This window comes from Kogia breviceps, chromosome 2 (assembly GCF_026419965.1).
Source record: "Kogia breviceps isolate mKogBre1 chromosome 2, mKogBre1 haplotype 1, whole genome shotgun sequence".
Classification (NCBI taxonomy): domain Eukaryota; kingdom Metazoa; phylum Chordata; class Mammalia; order Artiodactyla; family Physeteridae; genus Kogia; species Kogia breviceps.
In genome coordinates, this window is record NC_081311.1 from 174,312,225 (window position 1) to 174,337,624 (window position 25,400).

The window sequence follows — 25,400 nt, forward strand, 5'->3', positions numbered from 1 at the left end:
TGATACAGCCACTATGGAGAACAGTATGGAGGTTCCTTAAAAAACTGAAAATAGAATTACCATATGACCCAACAATCCCCCTCCTGGGCATATACTGAGAGAAAACCATAATTGAAAAAGAGTCATGTACCACAATGTTCATCACAGCACTGTTTATAATAGCCAGGACATGGAAACAACCTAAATGTCCATCAACAAAGGAATCGATAGAGAAGATGTGGTACATTATATACAATGGGATATTACTCAACCATAACAAGGAATGAAATTGGGCCATTTGTAGAGATGTGGATGGACCTAGAGACTGTCATACAGAGTGAAGTAAGCTAGAAAGAGAAAAACAAATATCATATATTAATGCATATATGTGGAATCTAGAAAAATGATATAGATGATCTTATTTGCAAAGCAGAAATAGAGACACAGATGTAGAGAACAAACATATGGATACCAAGGGGAAAGCGGGGGTGGGAAGAATTGGGAGATTGGGATTGATATATATACACTATTGATACTGTGTATAAAATAGGTGACTAATAAGAACCTATAGTATAGCACAGGGAACTGTACTCAGTGCTCCGTGGTAACCTAAATGGGAATGAAATCCAAAAAAGAGGGGATATATGTATATGTATAGCTGATTCACTTTGCTGTACAGTAGAAGCTGTCACAGCATTGTAAAGCAACTATATTCCAATAAAAATTAATTTAAAAAAACAGACAAAATTCCTCACCCTTAAGCTCCTTAAATCCTATGGTTTAAGAACATAATAAAATAACACTTAATAGTGGAAGGTGATGAGAACTCAAGTGAAAAATATAGTAGGAAAGGGGATAAGGAGTATGGGTTGGGGCGGGTGAGTCGGGAATAAGCCAGGGGAGAGAGAAGATCCTGAGGGGCCGTTAGGCCTTGGAAAGACTCCGCTTCTGCTCAGAGTGAGATGGGAAGTCTTTGGAGGATTTTGGTCTCTTGCATGAAGAATAAATGAGAGGAGAGCAAGAATGGAATCAAGAAGACCATTTGGGGGCCATTGCAATAATTTAGTCTGGAGATGTGGTGGCTTGGACGAGGGGTGTGGCAGTGGACATTGTGAGAAGTAATAGGGTTCTGGATTCATCTCGAGGAGAGTAGAGTTTCTGAGAATTTTGTTTCAGATGAGTGTTAGACTCAAAGAAATTACTAGTAATTGGTAAAAAGGCAAACGCAAATCTTGGAGCTTACCTGTGAAGCTCAGTCTATTTCATGTGTCATATTTTTTAACAGTAGTTTAAAAAAAATCTAAGGTAAAAAATGTAGCTACAACTATGATAGACTTTTACTAACAGAAATTGTTCTTATCTCCCGATTCATCCCACCCCGCCCCTTTCCCCCCTTAGTATCCATAAGTTTGTTCTCTACATCTGTGTCTCTATTTCTGCTTTGCAAATAAGTTCACTTGTACCCTTTTCTCTAGATTCCACATATAAGCGATATTATCTGCTAGATAACTAATGAGAACCTACTGTACAGCACAGGGAACTCTACTCAGTGCTCTGTGGTGACCTAAATGGGAAGGAAGTCTAAAAAAAGGGGATATACATATACATGTAGCTGATTCACTTTGCTGTACAGCAGAAACTAACACAACATTGTAAAGCTACTATACTCCAATAAAAATTAATAAAAAAGAAATTTTTCTCAGTGAATTCTGATGTTTCTTATATATTAGTTGCTATAACTCATATATATTGGAATCACTAAAATATGTTTAATCTATGCAAATCAAATGTTCCTATCAATGGGCCTTTGATGAGGCTAGGTGGATGAGTTTTGGGGTATTTACATCATATCTACCCCATTCTAGTTTCCAAAACTACCGATTTGTTTTACAGTGCCTGTGTTTTACATAGGCAGTGACCTGAAATTTTGTATTTTGAATGCATTCATTGTCTGGGTCTAACTGCATTTTTGTTTATTTGCTTTTTAATTTTTTTCCTTATCAGAGGGAAATTGTTTCCCAGAATGGGATGGACTCATCTGTTGGCCTAGAGGAACAGTGGGGAAAATGTTGGCTGTCCCATGCCCTCCTTATATTTATGACTTCAATCATAAAGGTATTGAATTTTTCTGAAATGATTAATTTGGAATAGAAATTTATTTTTTTTTATAATGGACTCTACAAGAACTGAGCAATCTCAGTGTTTTTCTTCATGTCTTCACAGGAGTTGCTTTCCGACGCTGTAACCCCAATGGAACATGGGATTTTATGGACAGTTCAAATAAAACATGGGCTAATTATTCAGACTGCCTTCACTTTCTGCAGCCAGATATCAGCATAGGAAAGGTAATGGTATCTTTGTATTTGTGAACCCCTAAGGGGAAGCAAAAGGTTTTTATACAATTATTGATTGTCAACCACTATTATAAAAATCCTTATATTATATGACACAAAGATCAAAAAAGATAAAAGCAAGTTTGGAATCTTTTCAAATACCTAGTTAAGGAAAGGTCTAGGATCTAAAACATTTTTTTTCCTGTTTTAAGAAGTTACTATTTTATTTTTTAAAAATTAATTTTTATTGGAGTATGTTGCTTTACAATGTTGTGTTAGTTTCTACTGTACAGCAAAGTGAATCAGCTATACTTATACATATATCCCCTCTTTTTTGGATTTCCTTCCCATTTAGGTCACCATAGAGCATTGAGTAGAGTTCCCTGAGCTATACAGTAGGTTCTCATTCGTTATCTATTTTAGGACCTGAAACATTTTGATATTTTCTTAGGTTAGAGTGACCTGGCTGAGATATATGCATATATAATTAAAAATATGTGTCTGTTGTATTATATTATGTTTACATTACACTATATGATGCTATATTATTTATATATAAAAATTCAAATTGGTAGTTAGCAACATGATGCATGATTTTTTTCTTGGTTACCTATGAATGGCTACATCTCATCTCACTCTGTATTCCTGGAGAAGCTTTGTATTTTAGAGATGTATTTTCCATATCATAAGATTTACCAGCAGGTGATTTCATTAGTATATGAAAGATTAGAGTTTCAGAATTAAAGAGGAGCAAGGGGTGTCTTATAGGTCTTCTCACACAATGCCTTAATTTTACATGTGTGAGGCAATTCAGAACCAAAGGTTAAGTGTTGGTCAAAGTGACACAGCTGGATCATGGCAGGGTCAGTGCTGTTTCCAGTATGGTAATCATATGCAAATTTCAAAACCTTCTAGATAGTTACTTTTAGGTTATATGTGGTGGATTGAAAGTTATGCCTAAATTCCTATCATGCAGACCTCATCAGTAAAATGCATGATGCTATAAGCATATGATGCTAGGAATGAACATGGTAAGTTGATGTATAAATGATTTTATGAGGATCCTGAGAGCAGTCATAATACATAACTCTCCTAACATTAGACATTCTTCTTTATGCTTGATGATATTTATGTTTTGGTAGGTAGGGAGGGAGAACAGTGGCAGAAGTGGTAAGTTGGAGTTTTCTTCGTTTGATTTCTTTTTTTTTTTGGCCGTGCTGAGCTGCATGTGGGATCTTAATTACCTGACCAGGGATCAAACCCACGCCCCCTGCATTGGAAGTACGGAGTCTTACCCACTGGACTGTCAGGGAAGTCCCTGTTTGATTTTGCATTAATAGTCAGAACTTCCTTCCTTAACTTTTTTTTCTAACACAAAGCACTACCACCTTAATGATTGCCAAAAGACCTCAGTTTTGTATTTCATTGTTGACATGCTTCTTAGATAAAATTAGTCAATGTGAGGAGACAATTATTTACTCTATAATGGAAGCAAAGCCAACAATGAGTTAATATAAAATACTTCAAAATAATTTCAATTTCATTGATATAAACATTCACAATATTTAGTATACTCTGTTATGAATTTGTGCATTAAATGATGACAAGTGCAAGTCTTCACAGCTTTTAAATGGCCATTAAATTATATCATGATTTTATTTACACTGAACTCTATTCAGAATATTACAACCATTCTTTTAATTACTATGTATTACAAGAATCAAAATAGCTAAGGATGGTGAAATACCCAAAATATATACTATTTTATATAAACATGATTTAAAAGTTAACTGAAAAATTTGATTAATTTTGTTAGTGTAAGTAATTTTATCTCTTTGATCAAAAATATAGAGTGTTTTCTATTGTTTACAACCCTTAAGCAATAATTTGAGAAAACTTAAGAAATGTAAATATCCTTTAATAAGAAAACTGGATACCTTCTAAAGTTTTGATATTGTATAGGGCAAAATGATATTACTTATGAGATAATTATTAATGGTTATAATCAGAGTTTTTGTATAAAAAAAGATAAAAATGAAAAAGTGCATTTAGAATAAATGCCACATCTTTATAGGGGAAATAAGGTGAAGATTTTTAAAACATCTATTGTTTTGTTCTTTAAATAATTTCCATATCATTGACTTGACAAAATGAGCTAATTAATTTTAATAAAAAAAGTGAGGAAACTCTTATGATGGGCCATGAGGTTGTTAAATTCTTTAGAGTATGATATTTTAAATAGTGGCATACTCTAGAAATTACCATATATCTCATGTCTAAAGGTTGTATGGACTTTTGGACAGCAATTTAACAATATATATTAAGAAATTTCAAGGGGGTCATATCCTTTGATCTTATAATTTTACTTCTAAGATTCAAGCATAAAGATTTGAAGTGGGGGGAACTGAATGGAATAATATTTATTGAACCATTAATTATTATAGTGAATATTCTGAAGAATTTAAATTTCCAATGAAGAAATGGTTAAATAAGCTCAAATATATATTTTGTGTAAAGAGTTTGTGGTCTTGAGAAATTCCTTTGTTATTCAGTTACCCAGAAAAAAAATCATATAGTAAACTTGTATATAAATTGAGAATGTAAATATTCAAAACAGTAGGAAATGATACATAGAAATAGAGTGAAAAGAAATACATGAAACACAATGTTTCTTTTTGCTTGGTGGGAATTAGGGCACTTTTTTCCTTCTCTTTTTTGTATTTTACATATTATCCAGATATTTTCTATAAAAAGTTTAACATTTTTTTGAGAGAAAATAATATGTAATAAATGTTTTAAAACAGGAACAAGAGACGAAGTCAGGATGTGGGAAGTTGCAACAATAAGAATAAGTTGAATAAGATGCAAAATTAATAATTTGTAAAAGCCTATCAGTAAGCTGAGAATGCCAAGAAATCTAAATGAACCTAATTGCAGAAGTGGGAAAGCCCTTCTTATGAGAGAAAAGACCTATGGCTGCATTTATCCCTGGCTCTGCACCAGAAGAGGAGCAACCAGGCTATGGAAGGGGATTAAAAAGAAAAGAACCAGATTTTTACAACAACTTTTATCAGACGAGGACTGGAATAAGGGCTTAGAATTCCAAGGAATGAACCCCAGTCACAGTGAGCTATTACCCATCAGCCAATTCTTTCCCATAAGCCTTCACGGAGTGTCTGGATCCAGTGTGCCAAAGGCTGGGGTGGAGCAGGTGGGCCACGAGAAATTTCCCAAGATGTGTGTAGGACCCTCACAGAATGAGAGGTAGCTGTTAGCTGAAGGCATGGGATGGAACAGAGGAGCTAAGAGACATCTCTTGGGGTATCTGTGGCTCTCTTTAAGTGCATGACTGCTGCAGCTCATAGACCAGGGGGAGAGCAGGAAAGCTGAGACAAACCCCCAAGATGACAAATCTCACTAAGTGAAAGGCAGCAGCCTGACAAAATAGAGCTGAGAAAGATCTTTCCTAGGCACAGGAGGTCTTCATCCAAAGCAAGGCAGTGGCTAGCTGAGAACTGGAGCAGAGCAGCATAATGGAGTGACATCTTCTGAGATGCAGAAAGCCCAGGGCAGAGCTGGAGAGCAAAGTGAAATTTCCAGCAGCTCCAAAGCTGATGGATGGTTCAAAAAGCAGAAAGAGTCCTTCTGTGGCTTGGAAAACTGTCAGATGGACTAAAACCCATATACTGGCCACTAGAGGCTGCTGGTGCTCAGATCCCATGGTCTGCTGAAGGAAAAGTCTCGAATCTGCTCTCAAAACCTAAAATCAGGATAAAAGGAATCATAAAAACAAAAACAAAACCAAAGCACTACAACAAACCCAATCCCAGTTTAAAAACAAAGTAATCCATCGTCCCAACCCAAGAAGCCTGGGTTGGAAGAGGACTGCTCTTTTCAGGCTGTTAATATTACATACTCCAGTCCTTACTCTTCTTTTACCTACAATGCCTGTATTGTAATAAAAAATTACAAGGTGGGCTTCCCTGGTGGCGCAGTGGTTGAGAGTCCACCTGCCAATGCAGGGGACATGGGTTTGTGCCCCGGTCCAAGAGGATCCCACATGCCACGGAGCGGCTGGGTCCGTGAGCCATGGCCGCTGAACCTACATGTCCGGAGCCTGTGCTCTGCTACATGAGAGGCCACAACAGTGAGAGGCCCACGTACTGCAAAAAAAACAACAACAACAACAACAACAACAACAACAACAAAGTAAGGACCCAAACTCTAGAGTAAAAACAAAAGCAGGAAGAAACAGATGATCCAGATGTTTTATTTGCAGATGAGGACTTGATAATAACTATTATAAATATGTTAGATGATTTAGTGAAAAAGCATAAAACAAATGGGAAAATCAGCAGAGAAATGAAAAAGAAAATGGAAATTGTAGAATTGAAATATTCAATTAAAAAATGAAGAAGTTATTTGATATGCTCAACAGCAAACTGGACACAACATGATAAAGATCAGTGAGCCTAAAGAGAGGCCAGTAGAAATGATCCAACTGAAGCATTAGGAGAAAAAATAAATTTAAAAAACAAAACCATCTGAGACTGTGAGATAATATGTAATTGTCTAAACATATGTGAAATTAGAGGTAAAGAGAGAGGGAAAGAATAGGACAAAATAAATATTTGAGAAGGCAATAGCCCATAATTTTCTAAAATGGATGAAATAAATCAACCCACAGGTTCCAGAGATTCAGCAAACCCTAGGCAGGGTAAATAAAAAGAAAACCATACTTAGACACATCATAGTTAAACTGCTGTGAATCAAAGTAAAAAGAAAATCTTAAAAGCAGTGAGAGAAAAAGGGCACATTATATTCAGGGGAGCAACAACTGAAAAGATGCTGTGTTTTAGTATAAACAATGGAGGCCAGAATACAATGGAATGATATCTTTAAAGTGATAATATTCATTAAGACAGAGGCAAAATAATGATATTTTTCAGACAACAAAATCTGAGAGAGGTCATCTTCATCAAACTTTCAGTATAAGAAATGCTCAAAAAAATTCTCTAAGCAGGAGAGAAATATACCAGATGGAAGCATAGATTGTCAGAAAGGCAGGAGGAGTACCAGAATAGGTGTATATGTGGATAAAAATGACAGACTAAAATAATAAACAAAACTATATACCTATCCTTATTTATTGCTGTTTATATCTATCTTTATATCTATAATTTAATTCATTTAAAATCTGTTGACTGCTTAAAGCAAACATTATTGGGGTTTATAAATTATGCAGAACAAAATCTAAAAGGGACAAAGGCTAGCGGAGCAAAATTGAGTACATGATTGTAAAGTTCTATTTATATGGTGAAATAGTTCAATATTACTTAAATGTAGGCCCTAATAAGTTCAGATGCATAACCAAGTCTCTATAGTAACTGCTAAAAAAGAATACAAGTTTTGGGAATTCCCTGGCTTTCCAGTGGTTAGGACTCCAGGCTTTCACTGCCAAGGGCCAGGGTTCAACTCCCGGTCAGGGAACTAAGATCCCTTAAGCTGCCCCCTACCTCAAAACAAAACAAGACAAACCCACATGTGAAATACTAAGAAATATTTGATTGATTTCCCCATCCCCTACCCCCCAATAAAAGGTAAGGAAGTAGGTACAGAGGAACAAAGAAAAGATAGGACATTTAGAGTGCAAATACCTATATGTTAGATTTAAACCCAGCCATAGCAATGATTATATTCAAGGTAAGTGAACTAAACATTTTGCTTAAAAGGCAGAGGTTGTCAGAATGGATAATAAAAGTATGACTCAGTAGTTTGCTGTCTTTGAGAAATGTACTCTAAATATAAAGATACAGATAGATGTAATTACCAAGATGGAGGGACATTTCAAATTATAAAGAAACAATTTACCAAGAGGAAATAATCCTAAATATACATGCATTTAGGAGCTTCAAATTACATGAAGCAAAATTTGTCAGAGCTAAAGGGAGAAATAACCAAATTCCAGCATGTTGACATTTTAAAGAATGCCATTTTCTTAGTAATTGATAGAACAATTGGACAAAACCTTCTATAGAATATATTTCAAACCATTTGAATAAATTGACATTTTAGAATAGTATACACAATAACTGCAAAATTTACATCCTTTTAAAGTACTCACCAAAGTTTTATCAAGATAGAACATATGCTGGGCTATAAAACAAGTTTCAATAAATCTCAAGATTAAAATCTTATGCAGTATGTTCTCTGACCACGAAATAATTAATTGAAAATAAATTAAAATATGTATACAATTCATAAGTAGTTGGAAATTATGTGACCAATGGCAAAAGTTTGAACTGAATAAATATGAAAACTCAATATATATAAAAAATTGTGGGAAACAGTGAAAGCAGAGTATAGAGAAAGATTTATACTTTTCAATGTTTAATTAAAATAGAAGAAAGGTGAAAATTCAACTATCAGATCTTCCACATTAAGCTATATAATGTAATACTGAGAGCCACCACCAAAAGCACTATACAAAAATATAAATCAAAATGACATTCTACAAAATGTTCAAGTAACCAGGGATGGCAGGAAAAGCAAAACAGAAATGAAAAACATAACAGAAAATAAAAATATAAAATGATGGACTTAGCCTTAACATATCAATATTATATTAAAAGCAAGTGGTCTTAACATACCAATTAACAGAGATTGAAAGAGTCTATAGAAAACATGACCCAACTTTGTATGTTATCTACAAAGTTTGAAACTCATTTCAAATATGGTATGTGTAGGTTACATGTATACCATGCAGTACTATGCAGCAATAAAAAAGAACAAACTTGGTATGTGTAACAACTTGAATGGATCTTGAGGTTATTACTCTGAGTGAAAAAAACCAATCTCAAAGATCATGCTTTGTATGATTTCATTTCTATAACATTTATGAAATGACAAAATTATAGAGATAGAAAACAGATTAATGTTTGGCAGGTGATAAGGATGGTGGAGAGGAACAGGGTAGGTATGACTGTAAAGGAAACAGCACAAGGAACATCTTTGTGGTGATGGAATAGTTCTGTATCTTGACTGCAGAGAAGGTTACAAAATTTTTCATATGTAATAAAATGACACAAAACTGTAAACACATGAACTGCACCAATGCCAAATTCCTGGTTTGATATTTTAGTGAACTTAGGTAAGATTGAGGATACTGTGTGAAGGGTACATAGGACCCTTTTTACTATCTTTTCCACTTCTTTTGAATCTAGAGTTATTTTAAAATACAAAAAAAAAAAAAAAAAGGAATGGACCATTGATTCATACAACAATATCAGTGAATATCAAAATAGTATATTGACAAAAAGAGTATATACTATATAATTCCAAGAAGTATAAGAACAGTTGAGAAATATATGAAGTACATGAACAGATAAAGCCAATTTGTGGTGACAGAAATTGGAACAGTATTTACCTGGGGGTGGATGGTGGGTGGATTTTTGACTAGCAAGTGGCACAATGAACTTGGTTTGTCAAAACCCATCAAACTGATCATTTTAAATCTGCACATTTTGTTTCATGTAAACTACAGCTCAATAAAAAAGCTAAAGAAAACTAGAACTAATATTCCAAAAGTGACATATTTTTTACCAGTTTTAAAATAGTCTGTAACATGTGTTTTATTTACTCCAAATATCACATGTTAGATATACAGTTCCAATTAGTTAAAAAGAGCACTGTAAAAATACATGAAGTAAATTTTGTAACGTTGAATTTGGCCTCACTTAAGCAAGAAGAAATGCCAAATATTTTAATTATATCTTTAACCCTGACTTGAATTTAGGGAGTAAGGAAGGCCAGAAAAATAACTTGTATATTATACAAATGTGGTCACACGTTGCCTATCTTTAAAAAGGTTAAAAGCACTATTTTTAAGTTTATCTACATCAAATTATTTGTTCAGGCCTGCTTTTCTGATTAAATCTGTTGCCCTCCAGCAAGAATTCTTTGAACGCCTCTATGTCATGTACACTATTGGTTACTCTGTCTCCTTTGGATCTCTGGCCGTGGCTATTCTCATCATTGGTTACTTCAGGTGAGTGATTCCCAATCACTTTCTCCATGAAGGGGCAGTTCTGTTTCTTATTCATCAAAGACGCAGACCTCTCATAATCTGTGCCTGCAAATACTTTTCCCAAACACAAGTTTCTGAATTCAGCCTAGTGTAAAATTATTTGACTTTGATTTATTTTTGATGAAAACTTCAGGGTTCTTCTTTGTTGTTTGTTTGTTTAAAAACTTAAAGCATCAAAGCAATCTGAAACCATTAAGCCAATAGATTTGCATTGTAGTATATTTTTGCAAAGTGACACAGACTATTGTCAGGTGAGTTACAAAAATGTTCACTCATGATGTTAAGACTTATTTCACTTTTCCCAAGTGATTTTGGTGCCATGGGACAGAAATTCATTTTAAATAATCTCTAATTTATGTGATATCATATATAAAGAAATAGTATTTATTGCTTTTGCTGTGGTTTAATTTTTATCCACTTAAACTTTTGTCTAATTCAATTCAACTTAATCTAAATCAACACAGAATTTTGAACCCCAATACGGAGATAAAACAGTGAACTATGTGTATAGGCTGATGCTTGCAGCTGGTTTGTGACACAAATAGCTGAGAAGACAATGCGTTTACAGTTTGAGAAGTGCTGTGATTCAGGTGGCTTATAGTGATTTGGGAGGACAGAGGAGGGACAAGAGAGAAGACCTCCCAAATGAAGTGACATCTCAAATGACACATGAGTATACACAAAATCTAACCAAAAGAGGAGACTGAGGAGAGAGTTCCAAACCTAAGTTTAGATCAAGAAAAAGCATGGAATATCTGAGAATTGAGAATTTTGCTGTAGGCAGCTGATGGACACAGAGGCTAGAGAGGTAAGCAGGGCTGGGAAGGTATTGAGACCTGTATATGGAATCTGAACTTCACCCTAAGAGCCAGTGAGGAGCCATGAAGGATTTTAAGCAGAGGAGTGACATGGAACGTGCATTGTAAGGTGGAGTGTGAACTGGTGGTAGGAAGCCCATTTGGAAGATGCTAGTAGAGTCATCAGGACAAGAAGATGGTGGCCTGGCCTAGGGCAGTGGCCTTGGGGATTGGATAGAAATGGACAGTTTTGAGATATATTAAATTAAGGTTGTAAAATTGAAAAAATTTAGTGCTAAATTATATGCAGGAAAAGAAGGAGTGAGGTTAGAGGATACATTAGAAAATGGAAATAGAGGATTTAGAAATTAATAGAAACTATAACTCAAAGACAAATTTTATATTTTGTTTCCTATTATCTTCAATCCTCTCTTCCTTGAAACTTCTCATACCTATTTCCTAGTTTACTTTTCTCCTCTGATTTAGAGCTGTCTAATGTATTATCTGATGTTTTACTTATTTATCTTTTTATTTTTTGTCTCTCCCTCTAGAATGTAAAGCCACACAAGAGTAGGCATTTATCTTCTTCTGTTTGCTCGTTGCTGCACTCTCACTAGTACTTGATATGTCCTGGTGCTCAGTAAATGTTTGTTGAATTAATAAATAATGACTAGTTGTAATATTCCAACCACTTCCAACAGTTTCTCATATAGTAGTGGTATAGTGGTGTAGTTTATATTTCCAAAGCTTTTGCTTTATTGATTTACTAGTCCATTGGTTCAACAAGCGTTTTTCTCTATCATGTGATAGTCCATTTTTGGTATTGATGGAGGCCAAGTTAAGATATGTTGAAGATCAGAAAAGTAGTATATACACCACTGAGAGAAACCGACACATTAGATGATTATCAATTAAAATATTATTAGTACTGTAATTCAGGTTTCATAAAGGGCTTTGGGAATACTAAGGAACAAGTCTAAAACTAACAAGATAAGGGAGAGAGATTTCCCAGAACAGCTGGTGTATGAGCTGATACTGAATGATGAGAAGGAATGTGGCATATTCCAAATGATGGGAACAGAATGTACAAAGGTCAGAGGCACAAAGGAGCAGAGTATACGCAGGGAATATAGAAGCGTCCCATATGAATGCAGCATTTGATGCATAGGGAGGAGTGGCCATATGGGAATGGCCAGGGAGAAACTAGATTTTGTAGCATTAGGTTTTACAGTCTCTTGTCAAGGGCTTTGAATGTTGTCTTATAAGGTAGTGTACAGGGAGCCAATGACGTTTTTAAGTAGAAGGGTAACACGATCACATTTGTGGGGTTGTAGAGGGTTCCTCAAAATAACCTCGTGAAGTTGGCTTGGCGGGATGATCTCATTTGAGAGACAAGAAACTGAAGCTCAGTGTTCAAAGTCACAAGGTCATAGGTGGTCCAGCTGGAAACAGAACCTTCATCTTCTGACTCCCAGAGTTCATTCAGTTACATCAAGCTTAGCTGTGGTTGTTCAGAATAATAGATAGATATCTATGAGAATAAAAGTTATGTGAAATTTCAGGAGGATACAAATGACTAAGTAATAATTCCTCAGTTTACATAATAGTTTATCAGAGTAACAGTAGATTCTTTCTACATTATGAAATATAAAAATATATTACTGGATTAAAACATTTCTTCTTTTTCTTCTGGATTAAAACATTTCTTACTTCCTTATACTTGAGTACTTTGTCTTTTCAGGAAGAGACATAGTATCAGTGTGTTCATTGTACACGAAAGCTCAGCTTTTTTCATAGTCAAGCAATGGTAGAGCTGGGCCTTTTGACTGGATTATACATCCCTTTTCCTGGTGTTTTTTGTTTTGTTTTTGTTTTAATCAAACTTAAAAGAAATCTTTTTTTTTTTTTTTGGAGTTACTTTTCTGTACTAGTTGATGCTGCTATATCTACTCCTGAGTATGTTACTGACTTAACTTGTGTCTAAGATCCTTTTATAATTCCAAAGCTTTTTATATTAAAGGAAGCTTGTTTTCTCTCAAACATTCCTAGGAAATAAAACTGTGTAATTCTATCAAAATATCTTACTTTTTCTTATAGAGAATATATTGAAAATGTGAACATTCCAGTTTTAATAAGGCTTATCCCTGTTCAAGGTGGTTCTCCATCAATTATTTATTACCTTAATATATAGTATAATGTAATGCTATAGTATAATGTAGCATAATATTTAACACTGCATAATCTGGATACCATGGTAGCTGATCAGGATAAATTAGAAATTAATTCTCAAAAAGCTACATTTTAGTGTTTGACCCCAATTGTTTCTCTCTTTGTTAAGGTTTATTATATTTCTTCTTTTTTGGGAGGAGTTTGAGCTCATTTATGTATTTTCTTTCTCCATTTCTAATTTTATTCAAATCTAAATATTTTCTCTCCATAGACGATTGCATTGTACTAGGAACTATATCCACATGCACTTATTTGTGTCTTTCATGCTGAGAGCTGTGAGCATCTTTGTCAAGGACAGAGTGGTCCATGCTCACATAGGAGTAAAGGAGCTGCAGTCCCTGATCATGCAAGATGACCTACAAAGTTCCATAGAAGTGCCTCCTGTGGACAAATCACAGTATGTAAGTGTTTTCACCGTGAGCCCTTGCATGGCTCACACTTTCAAAAGTAAAAAGTCGACCTGCAAGACCAGGAGCTTGGGATTTAAAAACCCAGGGCATTTAGTTCCTTTACTGTAGACTCAAAGACTTGTTCCCAAATAAGATTCCATGATACTTGATTCTGCTCTTAAATGTCCTGTTGTTATTTAGTAAGTAGAATCACCCAATCATTCAGTTAATGAGAAGCATTATCACCATTGAAGCAATATATCTGGAAATTAGGTAGAATAGATGGATTGTACTGATGGTGTGAATTAATGCTGTCGGTATCTTTGCCCTTTGCCCTGTAGTTCATTGTTGTCTCTGCTGATTCTAATTCTGGATTGGCTTTGTGACTTTTTAAATGAACTAGAATGAAGTAGGTGTGATGGTGTGTCAGTTGAGGGTAGACCTCTATGAGTGAGCCTAGCCAAGATTAGCTGAGCTTTGCCCAAATCAGCAGAATCATCTAGCCAATCCATCGATTCATAAGACATATTAAATGTTTATCATTTTAAGCCATTAACTTTTGGGGCATAAAAAAGACCAGAATAAAATAAGTTCATGGTAGAATGATGGTTAAGTTTTCCTCTTTATGCTTTTCTTTACTGTCCTAATTTTCTCTGATGATCAAGTGTTTTTATAAACAAGAAAACTTAAGGAAAAGTGATTTCTTGTAACTTCTAAAGGAATAAAAATCTTTATTTAAAAACAGAATCAAGCCCGCAGTCTTAGAAATGCTATGTTAAAATAACTTTGTTCTGGTCTCTTTCAAAAGTCTTGGCCTTCCAGGTGCAAGAGATATTAGATTATAAAAAAGAAATGGAGGAACTGCTTTTTAGTGGTCTAATGTTGGAACCAGTATGATTAGGAATTCTAATATGGTGCAATGTTGGTTTATTTGTAACAGATTGGGTGCAAGATTGCAGTTGTGATGTTTATTTACTTCTTGGCTACAAACTACTATTGGATCTTGGTGGAAGGCCTCTATCTGCATAGTTTAATCTTTGTGGCATTCTTTTCGGACACCAAGTACCTGTGGGGCTTCACCTTGATAGGCTGGGGTAAGGCATATCTGTCTCCTTTCCTGTTCAACTGGATTATGGATTATAGGGCTTTCTGTCTTGCCTGTCATTATCATTCTTTCTGTTATTTTCCTGAAATAATCCCTCCCTATTCTATCTTTATCCTTTCTTTCTCTTTAATTATTCAGGAAATTTATTAAGATCAAGTCTATAATCCTCCCATTGGTAACAAACTTTTCACTTTTAACTTAGGGTTAGTGTTCTTAGGCCAGATTCTTGAGAGGATTCTTTGGGGGAAATATCTTGATGGCAATGCACATTTAGAACTGCTGTGCTCATCGTATCTTATGTCAATGTCTTGATTTAACAATAATTTCATCCTAAAAATTTTGATTTTTGAATTGCTAAGCTATAATGATGCATCTTTGATTTGTAATTCTAGGTCATATAATGAGAATGCCAGAAAGGAATTTATAGGACCATCTTGACTGCATTTAACAATGCAAATTACAAACTAATTACGTAGATATGCCATGTCTTTTGGAAGGAAATAATTCAAATTACTTTTGGCAGAAATAATTTTTAAAAAAGGATATTCAGCTCACATTGCAAAAATGCCTTGTCAGCACTAGAAGCATTACTGAATTAGGCACTAACTCAATGTGATGTGGAGAAAGGATGTTGTTTGTTTGTTATAATTTAAGAAAAATTAAAACTCATACGTGGTTAGAATTAAGAAGTCTCAATATTAACAATTGCTATTTTATTATCCAAATTATGATGTGCTCAGCACAGGGAAAAAAATCAACTAAGTGGATCAAGATTAAATTTGAAGTTTTTTTTTCCCATCAAAATAAGAATTTTTTGGCCTGTTTTGTCTTAATATTGTCTTAACGTTTGAAAACATGAAGTAAAGGATATTGAATTTCCTGTTAGTTAATAACCTTTAAGAAGACAAAGGGTCAATTTACTGTCAAGCATTATTTATTATGAAATAATAATTGTGAATAAAAATTTCTGAAAGCAGTTTGTTTTTAGGCTCTCCCTTATCTGACTAACAGTTACTAAAATTAAAAAAGATACACTTTATTTGTTTAGGGTACTTTGGAAATTTTCTCAACAGTATTTGGTAGTTTGCCTTCAAGGCAAAATCATGTCTGTGTACCCACATAATTACTAGAAGTTAGTAAAGATGTTGATAGAAAATTCAACAATGAATTTATCTGAGTCCCATTTTATTTTTTAGTTTTCTATGACATTGGTCACACTAGTAATAAACTTGTTTTTCTTTATTTACATATTGGTTTGATAGCAAATTCCCCTGTCAGCTCTTATTTGGGCTGTATCACTCAGTCTGTCTCTCTGTAAAATCAGGAGTTTGCCTCACTGAAACCCAGGAAAGTAGTTTTCAAATCTTTCTATGAAAATGAGAATTAAAAAAACACTGAGGGTTCCAGCGAGCTTCTATGCAAGTATGAGGTTCTCACCTTCCTTTACAACTTTAATTATTTGTCCACAAAATTTTGTCATAAGAGTGACAATTACAGTAGAGAAGCATCACAGCTTGAAACCTTCATTTCACCGAATGGTTTAAGAACATGCATGAAAGCAAGTAGTATCTACATGGATGATCACTTTACAAAAAGCATCTTACATGCAATATTATGTAATTAACCACGACAGTAACAAGTAATCTTTACAGAGTTATGGTTCTATAGGTGGTCTATCTTCCAGCTTCTCTCTTTGCAACTCCAAAAAAATAAATGCTCTAGGCTAGGGCATGTATAATTTAAAAATAGTAATATTCTTTTAAGAATTTCTCTCTGCTACTGAAATAAATATCCAAGTCTGTTTGATTAATAGACTATTTTCTCTTATCTCAACACTGAGAGTATGATTTTAAAATATCATTTTTATTTCAGACTCATTTTTCCAACTTTCTATAAGAAAAATAAATATCAAAACATTATAGCTGCTTTGCAGGATCCTTTGCTAGACTAATGCATAGTGAACCCAGTTTCAGACTTTCTTCCAGTGATTTATTGGCTTCACTAGAGAAGAAAATTTGCTTGGATTCCTTTGTTGTTCATTTGGACCCAATTATTATAACTTTAAGCTCTCTTTAGCTAGGTAAATACTCAGCACTTTATTACTCACTCTGTAATGATATGTGGAGTTGCATTATTTACATTGATTTTCCTGGTTCTTAATAATAAGTTGGTAGGGAAGGAAATTACCATCCAAAGAGGAACATATGCCATGTCTGCCTTAGTAAATTAAAGGCAGATATTTAAAATGACTTTTTTGTATATCTTTATCACAAAACAAGATATATAGAGGAGTAAAGGCAAATTCTAATGATGACTATGCTTCTTTTCTTTCAACTAACCATTTTCTTAATTTTTCCTAGCCCTGCTCAGTTTTCTCATGAATAAGGCACTTTATTCTCAGTTCCAACTACATATTTTAAAAATATATTTAATTCTATATTTAAAAGGTCAGTCAAAAGGTAACAAACTTCCAGTTATAAGATAAATAAGTACTGGGGATATAATATACAACATAGTAGGAAAAAAAGTGTCATTCTTTCTTCTTTATCCTTATTGAATGTGGTAATTTACCTCTGTATTAGCAGCCATTCTTAATTTTCACCTGTCAGATGAGATGCCAGAATGTACATATTATCATATAAAAGCACCTATCCTGGTTATACCACATAGTCACGTCCCTGTTGCCAAGCTTTCTTGTAGAATATTTTCATATTTTGTATTATCTTAAAATAATCAGAAGAAGGTACTACACTTCCAATTTTATTATCTCTGTATAAAATAATTTCAATCCAGCAAACATTTTTTGATCATCCATTTGGCAGTATATATAATTGAAAAACAAGAAATATGTTAAAGTCCCGGCACACAAGCATGGAGTCTGACCCTTTAGGTTATTTTATTTTTTGTAGGCCTATTCTCATCATGTGTATTATATTCAAAATATTTAATTTATAAAATCTGTTCTTTATAAAATTATTTATGATAGTCAATATAACACCTTTATACAATTAAAAATCTTCGTTGTTTGCTTTAAGCTGAATTAAAAAATCTAGAAAAACTGTTTCTCCCTTGCCCTATGATTTTTAATGCCATTATTAATTCTACCTTAAAGTTATCTTAAAATTAAAATTATATTTAACCATTAGAGGCAATAAGAGATCTATATTTTGGCCCTACTTTATGAAAGATAAGGAATTTGGTTCTCCCTGCTTATTACTTTTTCCAGACCTTCAAGATGTAATTTGGGGATTTACTACTTATCATTAAAAAATTCTACAGGTTATTATCTGTTTAAAAGAAAATATATTATAGTCAAATTTAAATTTATATTTGTAACCATTATGTAGATTTATCTCTGTGGGTTCACCCGGTTTCAAGATTCTACCTGCTCTCCATCAATTGATCTTCTACAGTTTCTGCCCACTGGCAATATTTTATTCAGTAAACATTTTCTTTTCCATTGTAGCTCTTCTGTTTTAGATTGGTCCTTTTTCATAATGCCTTGCTCTTCTTCTAGAGCAGATTTTAGACTATGAATTAGATATATTTTTTAAAGATTTCTTTTGTTTACTGTAGTAATTCCATTCAGGAGAGGGTAACTCTTCTGAAGTTTCATAAATAGACACTCACCTTTGTAACAATGGAAAACTTTAAAGGCTCTGCAGTTTTCCTTACAGAGAGGAAAGGCTCACTCAGTATTGGCCTTAGAGTCCTATGAGACTTGAGAACAATTCTATCAAAATTATATAGACGAATTTCTAGATTCCTCAAAGAATGAATCAGCAAGTGATAGATACTAAATTCCAGCATCCTGCAGTGAGTAGAGAGGGAACTGAAGTCATAGCTTGGAGCTTTATGTCTGACCAGTCAACATAGACTGGATTCCCAGGGGAATCAAGGTTTCTGGTTACTAAGACATTGTATGTCTGTAGCAAATCTGGGAATCCCCATGTCATGATGGGTTTCTAATTTTTAGGGTTAACTCTATACTTTATGATCAAACTATGACTTTGCAATACCACAGTAGCATTTCAGGAGGAGGGTAAGGCTGAGGTTGGGTTCTCTGAAGCCTCTGAAGTGTCCAAAATAAGATAAAATTACATGGGCCAATATGGCAAGACCCTTTAACCCCACTTTGGCTTCAAGGCATCTCTGGCTTATGTGGTGGGCTGCTGTATAAGTTTTTATTTGAAGAAAGTGTTTAATTGCTAAAGTATTTTTGACTACTATTAGCCCAAACCTTCATTTTAAGGGAGAATAGTAATGAAGCCATACCAAAACTCAAGTCTACTTATTCTTAAACCAGAGATTGCCTCCCTCGCAGAATCACTTATTTATACTGATGTATTTTATGAAAATAACTCAACTCTTAAGATAAATGCAAATATAGAATAACATTCCAATTTACATTAAATTTACTTAAAGTAACACTTAAATTTAAAATAACGTCTAGATTTCAAAGATTTTTCCCTTTATTTATGTGTTCTCAATTACTTAATAATGTGATACTAAGATTGGTTACCAAAAATTCTTAGAAAGCCTCAAAATGGTTTCTGTTCTTTATTCCTCCGTGGTTGTCTCTGTGCTCATCTTGTGAATGAGGGTCTTCCAAGAGGATGAGAAAAGCAATTTCATTAAGACATGGTGTCTGATATAAAGTATTTGCTATAATTATCGTTTAAAACATAATTCCAAATCCAGCACCATTAATCAATGTTCTATATATAGAACATCATTCAGGAAATTGCGTGATCAGGAGATTGTAAAGGAAGCAGAAGATGAAGAACTACAAATGAGAAAATGTGAACATTTTGATCAAAGGCAGACACTTTTTAAAGACAACCAAGGCAGTAGAACAGCAAAGGGATCCGTGTCAGACCTTTATGAACCATTCTGTCAGAAGGAGCCATGCTCTCTCCATTACATAGTATCATTCTTGCTTTTCTTCATAGCACTAATTGATAACTGAAGTTGTGTTATTAATTTTACCTCCCATACCAAAATATAAGTTTCAGGAAAACAGGGATATAGTTTATTCTGTTCTTTTTTTAAATCTTCTGAGACTATAACAGTTCTTAGCAAATAAAAAGGTATTTAATAAATGCTTAGTGGATATATGTTTATACAGATGGATGGATAGGTGGACTAGATAGATAGAATAGCAAGCTGAACCTAAGAATTAACCAGAATTGGGTAGATCTCTTTTGAAAAAAATTTCCTAGAACATAGAATTCGAGCAGAATTTTTTTAAAAAGGAGTTATATAAAAACAATAAATAAAATTGGAATATAGAGTCATAAAATTAAATAGCCACACAGGCTGGCTGAAGTTAAATTCAATTAGATCACTAAGGAGACCAAAGAAATTCCCTTTTGTGGGATATCACCTTATTTTAATTTTTTTCTGAAATTTTTTTCATCAATCTATTTTTAATGTTTACTTTTTTTGCTTAGAAAATATATCTGAAAATTTAGAAATGTGTTTTTTAAAAGGTAAAGAATATTGTGTTAAGAAAATGTTCTGAGTTAAATTCTTTTTCTCTCTTTGTAAGATGCTTCCTATGGTTTCTCTTCCTTTTTTTTAAACTTCTTTCTCAAAGGCCACATAATGAAAAATTATCCATTAAATCCTTTGATCTTCTATTGCAGTGCTGCATAAAAGTTATGGTTTGTGATTTTTTGTGATGTCAGAGTCCAAGTATAACGTGAACTGAGCAGTCAACTTTTACTGGGGGCAAAGGACTCATGGAAAGTCAGTATAATAGAGTTGATGTTGCAAGCTCATAGGTGTTTATTGTTTATGAAGGACAAATATGTCATGCTCAAATCATCAAACTAATATAGCACCACCCTTTGCTAAGCTTTCAGTGCCTGCAAATGCTCTGTCTGAAGCTGATATGAACAAAAAAAGAAGGGCTAAACTGATCAAAACTTCCTAATTTTGTAACTTGCAGTATAACCTCTCTATGCCTTCAACTTTTAGAATGAGCAAATTTGAGTATTTTAGAACAGCAGCCTTCCTGCCACTTCTCATGAGTCCCTCTTGTTGCTTTACTCCTCTTGGAAAGCATGTGGCTTTCGGCATTCCAAGAGGCAAAGTTGGATGCACCTACCACTGCCTGCCTTTGACCTCGGGAACTTCGGTCCCCTCCATACATGGCTTAACCTTACACCCCTCAAAGGAAAATAGAGCCAGTCTTCATCTTCAGACTTTTGAGAACAAATAACATCAGTGTACCACCTCCCTTCTCAAACGGACAAGATGAAAATTAAGTGGACTTTTCATATTCACATAGCAACATTTTTCATGCCTGTTTTTCTCTCTCACCTTTTAATAGTATATTTTTATGTGATTAATATAAGAAAAAAAATCCCTTAATCTTAAAAGAAATATGGTCTCTGAATCCTTTTCTGATTGCAGGGTTCCCCGCGGCATTTGTTACAGCCTGGGCTGTGGCACGAGCAACTCTGGCTGATGCAAGGTGAGTGGAAACAAGAAGAGGTAAAGCAAGAGCCTGGGATTTTCTCAAGACTTGCTGCTGTTCTTGATGACATTGCCCTTTAGGGATGTTATGTGGGAAATTACCTTGTAGCCTCTGATACATTACAAGCAAGCTATCCACCCCAGAGTCATGGGACAGAAAGATTCACCCGATTAGGATGGTCATAAACTCCATGGTTTATGAAATCAGTTTGAAACATACAGTGAGAAGCAAGGGGAAAGAGATGGGTAAGTTAACACACTTAGGATATGATGCACACAGGTGAAAAGACTGCATTACCTGAGTCCTGGGATAGGCAGTACTCATATGTCCTCTCTGTCTCTCTCTCATTCTCTCTGCCACATCAGCATTCCCCACTGATGGTGTGGTTATGAGGACAAGAAATGTGGTTGCAACAAGGGGACCCACTGACAGAAGGTGCCTTGGGCTGGAGACACACACTTGCTGTCTCAGAGAGATATAAGGGCAAGTTCACCTGGCCATGGCTCTAGCTTGACACTTAGCCTGCTGAGCAGCTCTGGGTTTTATTTGCATTATTTGGGCAAAGGATATGTGGCCATGGGTTCCACCAATCAGTGGCTGAAGTAAGACATCAAGACTATCGAGCACTTCCTGCATAGTGGGGATACTTTGTGCCTCTTATATATTTAGTGTATCATGAATATTTAGTACTCAGTTGCCCCAGATATTTAGTACCTGTGCTTAACACGCATGTGTTCTACTTACCAACTGCTGATCTACATTTAATGCAACTGTAGGTTTAAACCACGCCATTTGTTCTCTTGCCTTCTATAGTGTAATTAAATATTCTTAAGTGATAAAAAAATGCACATTAGAAGTGGAATCCATCCTAGGGAATCACTAGCCCCCCAGTTGTCTGTTTCTCTTTGGGTGCTACATGATGAATGGATACTGAAACATTCATTTTTTCATATTATTTCTGTTTTTAGTAATGGTGAGTCAAAGAAAGAAAAGGAGAACATGGAGAAGCATTCAGTGCCTGCTCTTTGCTTTCATGGTCAAACTTATTGCTTGGAATGAATTGTGTCTCCCCAAAATTCATATGTGGGAAGCCCTAATCCCCAGTGTGACTGTATTTGGAGATATGGCCCTTAAGGAGGTAATTAACGTTAAATGAAATCCTAAGGGTATGGCTCTTATATGATAGGATTAGTGTCTTCATGAGAAGAGACACGAGGGAGATCCTTCTCTCTGTGTATGCACATGAAGTAAAGGTTTTATGAGCACACAACAAGATGACAGAACCTTGCATTTTGATCTCAGACTTTAGCCTCCAACTGTGAGAAAATAAATGTCTGCTGTTTAAGCCGTCAGTCTATACTATATTGTTATGGCAGCCCGAGCAGACAAATACACTTATGATACATGAAAAGGCGATTTAAAGAGAGACAGTTTTAACTTATAGATATAGTAATGCTGAGCATTCTTCCCTGTTAACAGAATACAGTTTAATATCCACAGATCGTGTACATTTCCTGACAGCAACTCCTTTTTCTTTGCTCCTTTCTTTCACTGAGCCCACACAATTTGTTTTGAGTCACTGAGTATTTCCTTCAGAATCATTTTGTCAGTTGTGCAGTGAAAAAAATGCCACATTATGTAAGCACCTGAATTCTACAAAGAACCTACCACTGTTCCCCCAAATCTGAAGTCTACAGATCATTATCGTTAGGTGTAGCCTTGCTCCAGAACTCCCCATTCATCAGCTTTCCCTCAGTTCTAGAACTTACTGGCTTTGCTTTTTTTTTTTTTAACAACTTTATTGGAGTATAATTGCTTTACAATGGTGTGTTAGTTTCTGCTTTATAACAAAGTGAATCAACTATACATATACGTATATCCCCATATCTCCTCCCTCTTACATCTCCTTCCCACCCTCCCTATCCCACTCCTCTAGATGGTCACAGAGCACCAAGCTGATCTCCCTGTGCTATGCGCTGCTTCCCACTAGCTAGCTATTTTACATTTGGTAGTATATATAAGTCCATGCCACTCTCTCACTTCATCCCAGCTTACCCTTACCCCTCCCCATGTCCTCAAGTCCATTCACTATGTCTGAGTCTTTATTCCTGTCCTGCCCCTAGGTTCTTCATAACCATTTTTTTTTAAGATTCCGTATATATGTGTTAGCATATGGTATTTGTTTTTCTCTTTCTGACTTACTTCACTCTGTATGATAGTCTCTAGGTCCATCCACCTCACTGCAAATAAGTCAATTCCATTTCTTTTTATGGCTGAGTAATATTCCATTGTATATATGTGCCACATCTCCTTTATCTATTCATCTGTCGATGGACACTTAGGTTGTGGCTTTGCATTATTGTTACTCAGCTGAACTTGGGTTCACTCACCCAATGAGCAGCAAAGCGAATCTACTGACATTGGATTGTAGTGAGGAAAAGTACAGCTTTTATTTGCAGGATGCAAAGCAAGGAGAATGGGCAACTAATGCTCAAAAGACCTGAATTCCCTGTTACTTTGGAGCAAGGATTTTTAAAGGCACCATTAGGAGTGAGGGTCACAGGTGCATGGTCAGCTCATGGACATTATTCTGTAACAAGGTTATGTTTTAGGAATCTTAATCATCAGTTTTCTGGTTCCAACCAGTCCAGGGTCTACATGCTTGTGGTCAGCATATAGTCAACATCCTCCACAGGGTAGGGATCTTAGTTTCTGCAGGACAATGCAAAGATATGCATCAGATTGTTACCTGTATCCCTTCAGGAGGAACTAGGAGTCCTGTAACTCTGCTGTTCAAGCTATTATTACTTTTCTTGCTTGACTGCTTTTCCTTTGTTTCTGCATTTTCTCACTTCACTAATTAGTAACTGTTTGAGTCTGCTCTTTGGAACTTGGGGAAACCCTTGGAGACTAAAGCTTTTTTCTACAGACAAGAAGTGGGGACACAGAGGGGCTTGTACCCGTAGGGTCCCACAGGGTTTCATTTTTACTTACTTTATCTCTTTATGCCATTTGGATTCGTTGACAATTGGGGGTTAACCTTATCTACATTGTTATCATTATTGTTACATTTACACAGCGATATTGGAAATCTCAAAGAAAACTTGCAGCATTGCTGTTTGATTTCTTAGAGGAGGGAGGGAGGTTGAGTCAATAAAGAGGTACTAATTAATGCTAAATAATTTTACCCTGAGATGCGTAACCAAATCACTTAAATTTGGAATTTTAGAGAAGGTAGAACCGAAGGCATTGTTTGGTCCAATCCCCACATTTGAGAGATGAATAAAATGAGACCCAGAGATATCAGGTTACATCTCCAAAGCCTACAGCTAGCTTGGAGCAAGTTTGACTCATTCATCCATTCAACAGCTATTCCAGGCCTTGAGCAAGGAAAGAAAGCAAATATATTCATAGTACATTTTATATTGAATTAATTAGTTTTCTTAGTTATCTTGCATTTAAAAAAATCATAAACTAGATATTAAACATTAATAATCATGTCTTTTTGCTGAAAAAATAAGAAATACATGTTTATCATTTTTGAGAAAAAATCCATTAGGTACATAATACTTTGAAAAATACAACTGATACTAAATATTGCTCTAAACCGGATGTATTAATGTAAAAATACGAAATATTAAGTTAGATCATGTGACTCTTCTGCATAAAATATTTATTTCTACCTTACTTAGAATAAAATCTTGAATTCTATAGTGCCCTGATCTGAGTGCGATAATTGGGTTAAGGGGTCATTTTATATTTATTTTGCATAGAAAATAAAACTGTATTACCACATTCATGGCATGATTTTATAATTGCCAGATTTGATTTCTCATGAAATTCAGCTTGTCTAAGTTAAAAAGTTTTTGTGGGTTTTCTTGAGTGTTGTCATCTGACCTATGTATAGTGCCGTGTCACAAAGTTCAAGTGGAGAGAGCAGACTTGGAGCATCTCCAAAGGACAGATGGGGCCCCTGCTCATGTCTCTTATAGTTGCCA

General features: G+C 34.8%; 1 protein-coding gene across 2 annotated transcripts in view; it reads left to right on the forward strand.

The window, feature by feature from the left end:
• The window catches only part of PTH2R (parathyroid hormone 2 receptor), a 111,578-nt gene that overhangs the window by 60,182 nt on the left and 25,996 nt on the right, over window positions 1–25,400 (forward strand). For both annotated transcript variants that reach the window (XM_067027547.1, XM_059051753.2), the window contains 6 exons: window positions 1,984–2,094; window positions 2,203–2,324; window positions 10,262–10,359; window positions 13,636–13,825; window positions 14,754–14,907; window positions 21,339–21,399. In XM_067027547.1, coding sequence (XP_066883648.1) covers window positions 2,046–2,094; window positions 2,203–2,324; window positions 10,262–10,359; window positions 13,636–13,825; window positions 14,754–14,907; window positions 21,339–21,399 — 674 coding nt within the window. In that variant the 5' untranslated portion in view covers window positions 1,984–2,045. The remainder of the gene's footprint in view (window positions 1–1,983; window positions 2,095–2,202; window positions 2,325–10,261; window positions 10,360–13,635; window positions 13,826–14,753; window positions 14,908–21,338; window positions 21,400–25,400) is intronic.